We start from the raw sequence: 16,271 nt of genomic DNA, 5'->3' as shown, positions 1-16,271 counted from the left end.
TGCCTTGTGGGAACAGTCCAGCCTGAACTGCCAAGCCATGCCTTCCCTGGACCGGAAACAAGCTTCCGAGGACCGGTTTCTGGCATTTCAGCCTTCTTCAGCCCGGCTTGCTTGAATCCAGTGGCAAAGTGGGCAAGGGACTCACGTCTGAGCATACCCTGCCAACTTATGGCAAACAAAGTGGTACAAAAGTGGGAGGTGATGGACGGAGCATCTGAACCAATCAGACACTCACACCCTGTCAACAGATCTGGGCTTAATCCATCACCGTTCTTTAGCCCACTCTGCCACCCCAGTTCAGACATGGACATATGCAAATCAGTCTGACCCTGTGCCTCGTGGGAACAGTCCAGCCCAAACTGCCAAGCCATGCCTTCCCTGGACTGGAAACAAACGTCTGAGGACCGGTTTCTGGCATTTCAGCCTTCTTCAGCCCGGCTTGCTTGAATCCAGTGCCAAAGTGGGCAAGGGACTCACGTCTGAGCATACCCTGCCAACTTATGGCGAACAAAGTGGTACAAAAGGGGGTGGTGATGGACGGAGCATCTGCACCAGTCAGACCCTCACACCCTGTCAACAGATCTGGGTTTAATCCATCACCGTTCTTTAGCCCACTCTGCCACCCCAGTTCAGACATGGCCATATGCAAATCAGTCTGACCCTGTGCCTCGTGGGAACAGTCCAGCCCGAACTGCCAAGCCATGCCTTCCCTGGACCGGAAACATGCTTCCGAGGACCGGTTTCTGGCATTTCTGCCTTCTTCAGCCCGGCTTGCTTGAAACCAGTGGCAAAGTGGGCAAGGGACTCACGTCTGAGCATACCCTGCCAACTTATGGCAAACAAAGTGGTACAAAAGGGGGTGGTGATGGACGGAGCATCTGAACCAATCAGACACTCACACCCTGTCAACAGATCTGGGTTTAATCCATCACCGTTCTTTAGCCCACTCTACCACGCCAGTTCAGACATGGCCATATGCAAATCAGTCTGACCCTATGCCTTGTGGGAACAGTCCAGCCCGAACTACCAAGCCATGCCTTCCCTGGACCGGAAACAAGCTTCCGAGGACCGGTTTTGGCATTTCAGCCTTCTTCAGCCCGTCTTGCTTGAATCCAGTGGCAAAGTGGGCAAGGGACTCAAGTCTGAGCATACGCTGCCAACTTATGGCGAACAAAGTGGTACAAAAGGGGGTGGTGATGGACGGAGCATCTGAACCAATCAAACACTCACACCCTGTCAACAGATCTGGATTTAATCCATCCCCGTTCTTTAGCCCACTCTGGCCACCCCAGTTCAGACTTGGCCATATGCAAATCAGTTTGACCCTGTGCCTCGTGGGAATAGTTCAGCCCGAACTGCCAAGCCATACCTTCCCTGGACCGGAAACAAGCTTCCGAGGACCGGTTTCTGGCATTTCAGCCTTCTTCAGCCCGGCTTTCTTGAATCCAGAGGCAAAGTGAGCAAGGGACTCACGTCTGAGCATACCCTGCCAACTTATGGCGAACAAAGTGGTAAAAAAGGGGGTGGCAGAGTGGGCTAAAGAACGGTGATGGATCCAACCCAGATCTTTTGACTCGGTGTGTGTGTTTGATTGGTTCAGATGCTCCGTCCATCACCACCCCCTTTTGTACCACATTGGCCGCCATAAGTGTGGCAGGGTATGCTCAGACATGAGTCCCTTGCTCACTTTGCCACTGGATTCAAGCAAGCCGGGCTGAAGACGGCTGTAATGCCAGAAACCGGTCCTCGGAAGCTTGTTTCCGGTCCAGGGAAGGCATGGCTTGGCAGTTCGGGCTGGACTGTTCCCATGAGGCACAGGGTCAGACTGATTTGCATATGGCCATGTCTGAACTGGGGTGGCAGAGTGGGCTAAAGAACGGTGATGGATCCAACCCAGATCTTTTGACTGGGTGTGAGTGTTTGATTGGTTCAGATGCTCCGTCCATCACCACCCCCTTTTGTACCACTTTGGCCGCCATAAGTGTGGCAGGGTATGCTCAGACATGAGTCCCTTGCTCACTTTGCCACTGGATTCAAGCAAGCCGGGCTGAAGACGGCTGTAATGCCAGAAACCGGTCCTCGGAAGCTTGTTTCCGGTCCAGGGAAGCCATGGCTTGGCAGTTCGGGCTGGACTGTTCCCATGAGGCACAGGGTCAGACTGATTTGCATATGGCCATGTCTGAACTGGGGTGGCAGAGTGGGCTAAAGAACGGTGATGGATCCAACCCATATCTTTTGACTGGGTGTGAGTGTTTGATTGGTTCAGATGCTCCGTCCATCACCACCCCCTTTTGTACCTCTTTGGCCGCCATAAGTGTGGCAGGGTATGCTCAGACGTGAGTCCTTTGCTCACTTTGCCACTGGATTCAAGCAAGCTGGGCTGAAGACGGCTGTAATGCCAGAAACCGGTCCTCGGAAGCTTGTTTCCGGTCCAGGGAAGGCATGGCTTGGCAGTTCGGCCGGACTGTTCCCATGAGGCATAGGGTCAGACTGATTTGCATATGGCCATGTCTGAACTGGGGTGGCAGAGTGGGCTAAAGAACGGTGATGGATCCAACCCAGATCTTTTGACTGGGTGTGAGTGTTTGATTGGTTCAGATGCTCCGTCCATCACCACCCCCTTTTGTACCGCTTTGGCCGCCATAAGTGTGGCAGGGTATGCTCAGACGTGAGTCCCTTGCTTACTTTGCCACTGGATTCAAGCAAGCCGGGCTGAAGACGGCTGTAATGCCAGAAACCGGTCCTCGGAAGCTTGTTTCCGGTCCAGGGAAGGCATGGCTTGGCAGTTCGGGCTGGACTGTTCCCATGAGGCACTGGGTCAGACTGATTTGCATATGGCCATGTCTGAACTGGGGTGGCAGAGTGGGCTAAAGAACGGTGATGGATCCAACCCATATCTTTTGACTAGGTGTGAGTGTTTGATTGGTTTAGATGCTCCGTCCATCACCACCCCCTTTTGTACCGCTTTGGCCGCCATAAGTGTGGCAGGGTTTGCTCAGACGTGAGTAGCTTGCTCACTTTGCAACTGGATTCAAGCAAGCCAGGCTGAAGACGGCTGTAATGCCAGAAACCGGTCCTCGGAAGCTTGTTTCCGGTCCAGGGAAGGCATGGCTTGGCAGTTCGGGCTGGACTGTTCCCATGAGGCACAGGGTCAGACTGATTTGCATATGGCCATGTCTGAACTGGGGTGGCAGAGTGGGCTAAAGAACAGTGATGGATCCAACCCAGATCTTTTGACTGGGTGTGAGTGTTTGATTGGTTCAGATGCTCCGTCCATCACCACCCCCTTTTGTACCGCTTTGGACGCCATAAGTGTGGCAGGGTATGCTCAGACGTGAGTCCCTTGCTCACTTTGCCACTGGATTCAAGCAAGCCGGGCTGAAGACGGCTGTAATGCCAGAATCCGGTCCTCGGAAGCTTGTTTCCGGTCCAGGGAAGGCATGGCTTTGCAGTTCGGGCTGGAGTGTTCCCATGAGGCACAGGGTCAGACTGATTTGCATATGGCCATGTCTGAACTGGGGTGGCAGAGTGGGCTAAAGAACGGTGATGGATCCAACCCAGATCTTTTGACTGGGTGTGAGTGTATGATTGGTTCAGATGCTCCGTCTATCACCACCCCCTTTTGTACCACTTTGTCCGCCATAAGTGTGGCAGGGTATGTTCTGACGTGAGTCCCTTGCTTACTTTGCCACTGGATTCAAGCAAGCCGGGCGGAATACGGCCGTAATGCCGGAAAACGGTCCTCGGAAGCTTGTTTACGGTCCAGGGAAGGCAGGGCTTGGCAGTTCGGGCTGGACTGTTCCCATGAGGCACAGGGTCAGACTGATTTGCATATGGCCATGTCTGAACTGGGGTGGCAGAGTGGGCTAAAGAACGGTGATGGATCCAACCCAGATCTTTTGACTGGGTGTGAGTGTTTGATTGGTTCAGATGCTCCGTCCATCACCACCCCCTTTTGTACCGCTTTGTCCGCCATAAGTGTGGCAGGGTATGCTCAGACGTGAGTCCCTTGCTCACTTTGCCACTGGATTCGAGCAAGCCGGGCTGAAGACGGCTGTAATGCCAGAAACCGGTCCTCGGAAGCTTGTTTCCGGTCCAGGGAAGGCATGGCTTGGCAGTTCGGGCTGGACTGTTCCCATGAGGCACAGGATCAGACTGATTTGCATATGGCCATGTCTGAACTGGGGTGGCAGAGTGGGCTAAAGAACGGTGATGGAGCTAACCCAGATCTTTTGACTGGGTGTGAGTGTTTGATTGGTTCAGATGCTCTGTCCATCACCACCCCCTTTTGTACCGCTTTGGCCGCCATAAGTGTGGCAGGGTATGCTCAGACGTGAGTCCCTTGCTCACTTTGCCACTGGATTCAAGCAAGCCGGGCTGAAGACGGCTGTAATGTTAGAAAACGGTTCTCGGAAGCTTGTTTCTGGTCCAGGGAAGGCATGGCTTGGCAGTTCGGGCTGGACTGTTCCCATGAGGCACAGGGTCAGACTGATTTGCATATGGCCATGTCTGGACTGGGGTGGCAGAGTGGGCTAAAGAACGGTGATGGATCCAACCCAGATCTTTTTACTGGGTGTGAGTGTTTGATTGGTTCAGATGCCCCGTCCATCACCACCCCCTTTTGTACCGCTTTGGCCGCCATAAGTGTGGCAGGGTATGCTCAGACGTGAGTCCCTTGCTCACTTTGCCACTGGATTCAAGCAAGCCGGGCTGAAGACAGCTGTAATGCCAGATCCGGTCCTCGGAAGCTTGTTTCCGGCACACGGAAGGCATGGCTTGGCAGTTCGGGCTGGACTGTTCCCATGAGGCACTGGGTCAGACTGATTTGCATATGGCCATGTCTGAACTGGGGTGGCAGAGTGGGCTAAAGAACGGTGATGGATCCAACCCAGATCTTTTGACTAGGTGTGAGTGTTTGATTGGTTTAGATGCTCCGTCCATCACCACCCCCTTTTGTACCGCTTTGGCCGCCATAAGTGTGGCAGGGTTTGCTCAGACGTGAGTAGCTTGCTCACTTTGCAACTGGATTCAAGCAAGCCAGGCTGAAGACGGCTGTAATGCCAGAAACCGGTCCTCGGAAGCTTGTTTCCGGTCCAGGGAAGGCATGGCTTGGCAGTTCGGGCTGGACTGTTCCCATGAGGCACAGGGTCAGACTGATTTGCATATGGCCATGTCTGAACTGGGGTGGCAGAGTGGGCTAAAGAACAGTGATGGATCCAACCCAGATCTTTTGACTGGGTGTGAGTGTTTGATTGGTTCAGATGCTCCGTCCATCACCACCCCCTTTTGTACCGCTTTGGACGCCATAAGTGTGGCAGGGTATGCTCAGACGCGAGTCCCTTGCTCACTTTGCCACTGGATTCAAGCAAGCCGGGCTGAAGACGGCTGTAATGCCAGAATCCGGTCCTCGGAAGCTTGTTTCCGGTCCAGGGAAGGCATGGCTTTGCAGTTCGGGCTGGAGTGTTCCCATGAGGCACAGGGTCAGACTGATTTGCATATGGCCATGTCTGAACTGGGGTGGCAGAGTGGGCTAAAGAACGGTGATGGATCCAACCCAGATCTTTTGCCTGGGTGTGAGTGTATGATTGGTTCAGATGCTCCGTCTATCACCACCCCCTTTTGTACCACTTTGTCCGCCATAAGTGTGGCAGGGTATGTTCTGACGTGAGTCCCTTGCTTACTTTGCCACTGGATTCAAGCAAGCCGGGCGGAATACGGCTGTAATGCCGGAAACCGGTCCTCGGAAGCTTGTTTACGGTCCAGGGAAGGCAGGGCTTGGCAGTTCGGGCTGGACTGTTCCCATGAGGCACAGGGTCAGACTGATTTGCATATGGCCATGTCTGAACTGGGGTGGCAGAGTGGGCTAAAGAACGGTGATGGATCCAACCCAGATCTTTTGACTGGGTGTGAGTGTTTGATTGGTTCAGATGCTCCGTCCATCACCACCCCCTTTTGTACCGCTTTGTCCGCCATAAGTGTGGCAGGGTATGCTCAGACGTGAGTCCCTTGCTCACTTTGCCACTGGATTCGAGCAAGCCGGGCTGAAGACGGCTGTAATGCCAGAAACCGGTCCTCGGAAGCTTGTTTCCGGTCCAGGGAAGGCATGGCTTGGCAGTTCGGGCTGGACTGTTCCCATGAGGCACAGGATCAGACTGATTTGCATATGGCCATGTCTGAACTGGGGTGGCAGAGTGGGCTAAAGAACGGTGATGGATCTAACCCAGATCTTTTGACTGGGTGTGAGTGTTTGATTGGTTCAGATGCTCTGTCCATCACCACCCCCTTTTGTACCGCTTTGGCCGCCATAAGTGTGGCAGGGTATGCTCAGACGTGAGTCCCTTGCTCACTTTGCCACTGGATTCAAGCAAGCCGGGCTGAAGACGGCTGTAATGTTAGAAAACGGTTCTCGGAAGCTTGTTTCTGGTCCAGGGAAGGCATGGCTTGGCAGTTCGGGCTGGACTGTTCCCATGAGGCACAGGGTCAGACTGATTTGCATATGGCCATGTCTGAACTGGGGTGGCAGAGTGGGCTAAAGAACGGTGATGGATCAAACCCAGATCTTTTGACTGGGTGTGAGTGTTTGATTGGTTCAGATGCTCCGTCCATCACCACCCCCTTTTGTACCGCTTTGGCCGCCATAAGTGTGGCAGGGTATGCTCAGACGTGAGTCCCTTGCTCACTTTGCCACTGGATTCAAGCAAGCCGGGCTGAAGACGGCTGTAATGCCAGAAACCGGTCCTCGGAAGCCTGTTTCCGGTCCAGGGAAGGCATGGCTTGGCAGTTCGGGCTGGACTGTTCCCATGAGGCACAGGGTCAGACTGATTTGCATATGGCCATGTCTGAACTGGGGTGGCAGAGTGGGCTAAAGAACGGTGATGGATCCAACCCAGATCTTTTGACTGGGTGTGAGTGTTTGATTGGTTCAGATGCTCCATCCATCACCACCCCCTTTTGTACCGGACTGTTCCCATGAGGCACAGGATCAGACTTATTTGCATATGGCCAAGTCTGAACTGGGGTGGCAGAGTGGGCTAAAGAACGGTGATGGATCCAACCCAGATCTTTTAACTGGGTGTGAGTGTTTGGTTGGTTCAGATGCTCCGTCCATCACCACCCCCTTTTTTACCGCTTTGGCTGCCATAAGTGTGGCAGGGTATGCTCAGACGTGAGTCCCTTGCTCACTTTGCCACTGGATTCAAGCAAGCCGGGCTGAAGACAGCTGTAATGCCAGAAACCGGTCCTCGGAAGCTTGTTTCCGGTCCAGGGAAGGCAGGGCTTGGCAGTTCAGGCTGGACTGTTCCCATGAGGCACAGGGTCAGACTGATTTGCATATGGCCATGTCTGAACTGGGGTGGCAGAGTGGGCTAAAGAACGGTGATGGATCCAACCCAGATCTTTTAACTGGGTGTGAGTGTTTGGTTGGTTCAGATGCTCCGTCCATCACCACCCTCTTTTGTACCGCTTTGGCTGGCATAAGTGTGGCAGGGTATGCTCAGACGTGAGTCCCTTGCTCACTTTGCCACTGGATTCAAGCAAGCCGGGCTGAAGACAGCTGTAATGCCAGAAACCGGTCCTCGGAAGCTTGTTTCCGGTCCAGGGAAGGCATGGCTTGGCAGTTCAGGCTGGACTGTTCCCATGAAGCACAGGGTCAGACTGATTTGCATATGGCCATGTCTGAACTGGGGTGGCAGAGTGGGCTAAAGAGCGGTGATGGATCCAACCCAGATCTTTTGACTGGGTGTGAGTGTTTGATTGGTTCAGATGCTCCGTCCATCACCACCCCCTTTTGTACCGCAAAGATGATAGTGGACATGGCTTCATTGGCCTGGACTCATAATCCAGGCGCGGACAACCAACGTGGGTTGGCACTGACTTATGTTGGTGATGGACTCCCCGAGGTGGACATGGGCACTTTCCTAGGTTCCTCATTCAGGCATGCTGTTGCACTGGTCTGCCTATCGTGGCACTTCTCTTGGCCGTACTGACACACTTGTTGATAAAGTTTCTGCACTTTCACTTGTCTCCAACTGTGTTGTGTCTTGATTTGTATGCCAATGTGTGTGTCACAGACTCTCTAGCTCCCTGCCATACATGCATTGCTACCCCATCAGGACAGTGGGCGTGTACTTGTGCATTGTCATGTCCCTGTTTCGTGCTTAGCCAGATGCGTGTGGCCGCTTACCGGGAAACAGGTGGGTGCACTTGTGTCCTGTGTTTGGTTGTGCAAATGTTGGTGTTTGTACCACATTGTGTTCGATGTTGGGTTGCACTGCTTCCTATGTGTGTGTGCTGTATTGTGTGTGAGATGTCCCTTCAGCTCTGACTTGGCTCACCCTTCTCCCTTTCAGGCAGTGTGGTTTTCACTTCTGTGCTTGATCAGTGGAGTGATATTGCCAGGTTGAGTGACTTGTGCTCGTGGTTTATGTTGTTACTCTTGGGCATGGTTTATCTGCAGTTGTGCTGTGCTTAATTGTGCATGTGTGCCATTGTGCCCATACCCCCTCCCGCCCCCCAGTCCCTGCTGGTTCCTTTCCCTGTTTCTGTTGTGTCTGTTGTTTTGGGCAGTTTCCGGTCCCCGAGTGTTGCCACCGTCTCCAGACTGATGTGATGGACACCATTTCCTCCATGTCATCCAGCTCCTGGTGTGGTGCTGGCCTCACACCTCCAGTGTGCATTGCTGCCTTCTTGTTGTCGGCGTGTTTCTGATTGTTTGTGCGTTTCGCATCATTCTGGATGTTCTGGTTTTCGTCCATTGTCCTCCTCCGCTCTCAGGCGGCATTCACCTTGTCCAAGATGGCCTGCCATGTGCAATGTTTTGTTGCCAATGGGGCTTGTGGGGTTGTATACTGGCTCGGGTTAACTCCATTGCGCTTGGCTGTTGTTTTCTGTTTGGTTTGTTTTCTTTTTTTGAGGCTTTTGTTGTGCTTATTCCTGCCTGCCGTGTTTGTCGCTGGCCTAGTGGTGCTTATCCCTGCTTTCCTCGTCGCGAATGGGCTCATCGCACTTTTTTTGTGTTGTGGTTTGTGTTTTTATCTCCGTCAAGGTGGTTGTATCGCGGACATTGGCCGCGGTTTCGGCAGACGATTGCATGGTACCGCCTTGTTGTGAATTCCACGTTGACACAGGGTTATTTTCCCGCGATGGGCTGCGATGTGTAAAGTTGCGTTAGCATTCTTTGGTGATGTTTAGCACACGGTCTTGTGAATATACCCCATTGACTTATAGCAATAATAATACTCCAAGGGGGCAAATTAAAATATGTGCCGAAGAAAGATCCCTCTCCTGCCGGATACTTTTGGCGCCTTCAACCAATAAAAATTTCTACCTTCAAAGCTAGTCACTTTTTGGGAGCTTAGTTTTATCCAGCAAGCAATCCCGAAAGCTGTAGCATAACAAGTCTCAATGAGGCAGATTACCTTCTCCATGACATCCTGTAACGCAGAGTGGGAGCTACTTGAATCTTTGGCTTAGCGGCAATGCTTTTGTTTCTCAGGATTCTAGGAAGAATACAGTTTAAAACAGTCAAGAGTCCGAGGGTCCGAGGACATCACGAACAGCACTTGGAGGTAAAGACTCGCTTCAGCAGAAGCCACCAGCAGGGAACAAGTAGGTCCAGTGGGAACTGGTCAGCTGGGTTCTTCAGAAAAGGGGGCTTCTTGCAGCTTATTGTGTCACTATAGCTTAATAGGAGGTCAGCCAACAAGCCCTTGGAGTCCACTTAATTGTCCTGGGTACAAATGGAGCAGGTCAAACTATTTAGGTCTCCTCTCAGGTCTCAACAGCAGGTGCAGACCTTCTTCAGTCTTCCACAACTCCAGTAGTGGTCGGAAGAAGGCACCCAATGGTGCTACATCTATACTTGCAGTAGCCTGTGGGAATCGGGTTGACTCCTGGCCTTTACCTAACCAATAAGTAAAACCTTTCCAGGGGTAATCCTACTGACATTTGAGGCACATCATTCGTGCCCTGCTGCACAAAATCCCATAGTGTCCCTCTCTGCCTAAATCCAAGATAGTAAACCCTTCTCCTCTTATGCAGAGCCTCAGTGCCCACCCCACATGGGTGGCCAGGAAAATTAGCAACACCTCTTCTGTGGTTACTTCATCCCAGTTCTGTAAGCAGCTCTCTCTCTCTGGGATTGTGCCTGCCTGACTGGGGGAACAAAGAAGGTACCAGTCCAGGTTATAGCTAATATCCCCCTGTAAAGTATAACCCTCCTTGAAGTTAACCAAGTTTCTGGGCATAAGCCATATTGCCATCTTGCTGAGAGATATAATCCACAACAAAGGCCTTTAGACCAGCTCTGGGAGCAAGTTAACACCTCATCAAATGGGCTAGTCAGCTCCTAGATGACAGTTGGAGCTTATGTAAATGTTCCTCCAGAGGCTTTAGGCAGGGACAAGGTAACTTTCTAAAAGCACCTTTCCCAAAATAATTACTACAAATCTGACTTAACTAGTGAATTAGGCTTGTGATAAATACTTGATGTTTTTCTGAATAATCCAAAATCTATTTGTAAATGTGTACAGGTTCTTGGGGAATTCCAATTTGGTAACAAGCAATGTAGTTATGTATAGACAATTCCTATGGTACCACTTGCTGAATGCATGCCACGGGAGAGCTGCAAGAGTAAGAAAGAGACAGTAAGGAGGTTTGGAGAGATGGAGAATCTATGCCCCATTGTAATGTGTTTTAGAAAAGGTTCTTTGTCAGAGAAAATGTTTGCATCACAGGAGAATTTACCAATTGCAAACATTTCCTTCCTTTCGGGACTCACCAGTCTGACTTTGTGGTTTAAATAAAAAAAGTTCAGGTATATTTTTCCTTTGCAATAATGAATACAGCAGTTCCATTATATTACGATTTTTCTCAGCATTCACAGAGAAAAAGAATACAGCCCAGGCAAGATCACCAAGTGTCATCAAGTTGGGATCCTGGCATTAGAACTCAGTTGTTCAATTATTAAACAAATGTATTCCAGCAGTGGCTGATGACATTTATGCAGCCAATTCTTCAATATGCAGTCTTTGGTCTCACATTTTGTGCCTGTAAAATATAAAGTGAGCATTTACTTATTTGAATTGGGGTATTGCCTTAAGCAAGTGCTGAAATGTCTAGGACCACGTGGCTATGCCATTTTTCCTTCACATGTGCAACAACCATTGGCAAAGCCAGTATTTCTCAGCTCTAAACAGCTGAGCGGTCTTTGAAAATGTTTTATTTTATTGCCGTTTACAAGTGAATGCAAGCTTCATAACACGTTCAAGAATGAGAGGTAATGTTGCAAAAGAATCAGACATTCTAAGATTGCGGCCAATGCATACTCAAGCATCACGACATCTGTCTACTCCTACATTGTGATGCATATGGGGAAGTCCTGATGCATGGACCTTTACTGTTCCTGAGGCATGAAAGTTCATGCATCCTGATGCACGATGACCAGTTTCTTATTTGTAACTTTCCGTTCTAATTTGGCCATCTGCCATGTTAGAACAATAAATTAAAAGTAAGAAGAAAGGAGAAAAAACTACACAACAGTGCTAACAAGGAACTGAGTAGCATGGTAGCAGCTGGCACCAGTTAAAAAATATATAAAAAAATAAGATTAACTTGGAAGAAGGGTGGGGTGAGATCATTAGAAGTACTGGGAAGGGGAGTTAAATGGTGTGCAGGGAAGAAGAGGAACAGGCAGCAAAAAGGGTAAAAAAACGTGCTCCAATGGAGTGCTGAACACAAAAGAAGGTGAGCCTTGTTAAGTGAGCAATGGAAGAATACCAAGCATTCACTCAGAACTCTGTGAGACCAAAATTCTCCTTGACTGGAGAAGCAGAAAAGTGTTGAAGTCATTGAATGTATAGCAGAAATGTGAGGTACCCATGAAAGCCATCCAGTCATGAGCAAGTGGTTAACCCAAAGCCCGGTATTTATGTAAAGTAGGCAGCACAGAGGGTGCCTGTCCTTCAATGGCAGCTGGAAGTGCCCAGCAAAGTCACTGACAGCATGAGATGACAGATGCTGACAAGGTCTCTCTGCATGCACTTGCTGCGCCCAGAGTTCTATGTGCGCACTGAAGCCCCCATTAGAGTGAGATCAGCCTTCAGGGCCCCGCTCAAGTACTGTGGCTTACTCCATAACAACATGCAGCAGCAGTTGTACTGTTGCCCTGTCTTTTTTATTGATGGGATTCAATGACTGACATAGCGCAAGCAGTAGAGAGAGAGAAGAGAGAGACAGCAGTTTTCGCCCTATAAATTGAAGTACATACCATTGTCTGTGCTACTCACCCACAGTGGGACAAATTAAAAGACCTATAGAAAGGTAACCCCCAAGTTGCATACAACGAGCTCAATTTCAACCTGCCCAAAGTTCCCACACCTGTATTTTTCGAGTAAAGAAACACCAAGCCAGGGCCCCCACGCAACCCCTTCTTACATCATGGAGAGAGCACAGAATGCTCCATCAGCCACCCCAAAGCCTGCCCTGAACATAGAAAACCCTCTATATCCTCAACGCTCACCCCGACTCCCATGTACCACCTGCTGAGAGCATGTGATAAATGAGAATCAAATTGATATGAGTTAGGAATCCGATGCGTAATTAAACTGGAACATCATGGTCTGTGTAGTTATTCCCCATTACATGGACCTTGACTCAGAATTGTGCTGAACAAGGGGTGAAGAATTTGCACCCTCCTGGTACCATGGAACTCATAATCGGGCTGAAAGGGGCTACCACTAGGTTCATGAGCACACTTTGCTAATCCGGATCCTGGTCTCCATAATTAAAAATTGCCAAGAAGCATACTTAAGGAGCTGGAGTTTAGGACAATTATGTTTTTTTCAATTAGCATACATGGAATAAGCATCGTTAGTAGGAGTCATAGCACTTTCCTGAATATCTGCAACAAAAACAATCATGCACACGGACAGTTATTGTCTCTTACACCCACAGCAGAACACACTAGGAGCACCGTCAAATATTTGAAACAGTAAAAAAAGATAAATATATATTCTGTTACCATAAGTGTAGTGTAGGTGTAGGGATAGTGATAGGCCAAATAACAGACGTCCTCGTTGTGAGAGAAGGTGACTGAAAAAGTCAGCGTGTAGTAGCGTTTCCCTCTCAAGTCGCCCGAAGTTGCTGTCGTGCGGCAGTATGGATTCCTGGAAAACATGACCCAAACTCAATTAGACCCCTGCGTAACCCGCTTGTACTGATGTCATGACTGTTACCAAGGAAACAAATAACCGTGAATACACAATGTTTACAAATCAAGATTCAGACAAAGCACACAATGGACTCGAGTTTCCGGTTGCCACTGTTTTGTGACAAATGTTTGACCCGAAACACTTCACGGGGTTCTTTACACAACGGCAGCTCACTCACAATGCCGCCTTTGACTTTGCAGGGTAGGCTGACTCTGAATGAGCTCGCCTCGCTCGTGTCATGCAAACCAGTTTTCAGTCTTAATACGCGAATAGCCAACTCCTGCACTTCGGAGATAAGTATCACAGCAGATTGCACCCAGTAGTACATTGCAAAGAATAATTTTCTCCCACAGCGCCACTTATGTAGTTACCGAACCTTTCTGATTGTAAAAGTACTGCGTGGGGGGCTTCCGAGAAACAGGGCGCATAAGGAAACCGAAAGCAGCAATTTTGCTTTGAATATGTGTATAACACTCAAAATTTGCAACACATTTCACACACCTGGAGCACATTGTACACTGCATCTATATTGAAAGCTTCTTAGCACGAAACAGATATTTTTCCCCATATATTTTAAGCAGACACCTATAATTAACGTGATCTTGCAAGAAATGCGTAGCCAAAATGATCAGAAAAATAAGGTTTCATGGTCACCAGCAAATCGTAGCTGTGAATGGTATTCAGGTATGAAATGCTAATATTTTTGCAACTAATAACGTTTTAAGGAGCACGACATCTGCACCTTCAATTGATTTGCATGGAAATGATTAATTCATTATTGAGGCATTTCAAATGTGCCCCTAGAGTCCAGATTACAATTAGGACTGAAAGTGCCGGGCCAATTCTGGACCTGTCCTCCAAACACAATCCGATGGTTCTTTTTAGCAGCATGTAAGCGTCGAGGGGAGGAAACTCGTTATTATTTCCAGTGGCTTAAGAAAGAAATCCTCTGGACACATAAAAGCCTATGCAGGTTCCTCTTCACTAGACGAGAGGTGAGTCAAGAATTGTTTGTTAACCGTCACCACATCTACCTACTGCCCTTCACTAACCCCCTCCTCTTATCCTACGAGTGTGGCCTAAATTCATCAACCACGAATTATACAGAGACCGTTACCAGCATTGTCCGGTCTACTTTTCAGTGAACTGAGGTGAGTGTCAATCCCCTCTGCATCCAAACATCTTTAGTCTTGTGCTTAGGGATGCTACAGTCATTTAATGTCTCCCATCCCTCCACTTCCCAGAGACTAGACACTATCCCATTTAGCCTATATGTACTTTTTACCTTTTTACCAAACTGATGTATTCTATATATTGAATAAATCCATCAGTTTCAAATACTAAGCCCTCTTCTTCCCTAGACCCTACCATCCTCAGTCCTGATGAGAACCTATATTTCTGAAAGGATGGAAACGCCGTTGATATGAGAATAGAGACTGACAAAGTTTCTTGCTTTATGCAGATACAAATATTACATTATTGTATCCATAACTCTTTGTACCTGAATTTGCTGTCTCACATGTGTATTAGCCAATCACTTTTTGAGTTGATTTCCTTTTCTTTTACTTCTTTTATTATCTTTCCTTTAGTCTTGGTTGACTTCACACCTGGTGTCTGCTATTTCCTCTTTCACTGTACACAACGTAATTGCAGAATTTATATTGGTTTTGAATAAACTCGATTGGGCTGAACTGTGTTACATACAGCCTTGTTATTATTGCTCTTTTAAAATTTTGAAATATTGAATTGCCTTTTTACGTGATTTAATCTGCACAGATATATCTGTAATACTCAAATACCGATGTGTAAAATGAGTTCCAGCTGAACGTTTTTTTCTCAAAGATTACTTGATACCCCTGTTTGCATGGATTTAGGGGTTGCTTTTGATGTTTTGTTTAAATATTCTCCTGAATGAGGCACAACATCCTTTCTTTATCAACTCAAACCAAACGATGTAAACTCTTCTCTCCTTGCCTGACTAGTAAAAAAAGACATCATTCTAGCTAACAAAAGTGCTTCTTCACCTGCAACACAAAACATGAGAAAGAACAAATTCCACAGCACACATGAAATTCAGCTATTAATTCTAAAGTGAATTTCCAGGGAACTGCGTTTCAAGCTTACAAAGTTTAGCTAACATAGAAAGCATCACATAATCTTCATGAATTTGCATGAAAATAAGGCACTTTCAATTAATTCATTTACCTCCATTTAAAATGACACAAATAAATTGCATTTCCAGTACATGAATAATTGTCAGTTCACAACACTAGTTCTTCATGTTAATGTTTTCTGCTGGTTACATTCACTTTCTACATTAATTCTTCATGTTATTTGTCAATGGCCTAAGCACATCACGTTTCGATTTAATACATTTCACAATTCTAACACTTCACGTTAACACACCAAAGGAGTACATGCAGGTGCACTCTATAGGTGTGATTATAATGCACCCCTACAATTTAATGCGGTTTCCGGTACATCAGAACTATAAATTTTGACTCCGCTATTTAAGCAGGGATTGGATTGATCAATTCTGCTGTAAGTATGCATCTCTTTGCGCTTTTCCCCATTTAAATTTCAGTAGGTAAACCTGAAGAAATCTACTGAAGGAAAAATATAAATTGCACATTCATTTACAAACTTCTCTTTAGAACACTTTGATTAAAGGATATTTATGGCATCAAGTAATACCTTCCACTGTAGTGTTTGCATTTAACCCGTTTGCTACGGGGCAAATTTCCCAGCTGTGCAGGCGGATTTTACGCGTGCAGAAATTGGACGGCCCCCAGCTGTCCGACTCACACGCCCACCTTAACGTCAGATGGCTGGGGGCCGTTCGACTCATGGTCGGCGCTAGCGGGAGAGATAAATACCAGCCCCTCTTGTAAACTGAAAAACGCGACAGGGCCCATGATGAGAAATGTATGTGTCTATGTACACTGGTCACTTTCCTCATGTGCTGATAGCGGAAATGCAAGCCGGCCAATTTCGTATTCCAAATATTTGCTGTAACTACAGAATGCTCGCCAAATATTATGCAAATTACAAAAGTAACATTTT

At 48.2% G+C, this 16,271-nt stretch overlaps 1 protein-coding gene across 2 annotated transcripts in view; it reads right to left on the bottom strand.

Moving 5' to 3' along the window:
* Window positions 1–16,271, bottom strand: part of AGBL1 (AGBL carboxypeptidase 1) — a 4,192,795-nt gene that overhangs the window by 2,658,605 nt on the left and 1,517,919 nt on the right. For both annotated transcript variants that reach the window (XM_078683166.1, XM_078683165.1), the window contains exon 16: window positions 13,019–13,163. In XM_078683166.1, the coding sequence (XP_078539292.1) occupies window positions 13,019–13,163 (145 nt within the window). The remainder of the gene's footprint in view (window positions 1–13,018; window positions 13,164–16,271) is intronic.

Source organism: Lissotriton helveticus, chromosome 3_1 (assembly GCF_964261635.1).
Source record: "Lissotriton helveticus chromosome 3_1, aLisHel1.1, whole genome shotgun sequence".
Lineage (NCBI taxonomy): Eukaryota > Metazoa > Chordata > Amphibia > Caudata > Salamandridae > Lissotriton > Lissotriton helveticus.
Note: the sequence above shows the minus strand (reverse complement) of the source record. Positions and strands in the feature narration are given on the sequence as shown.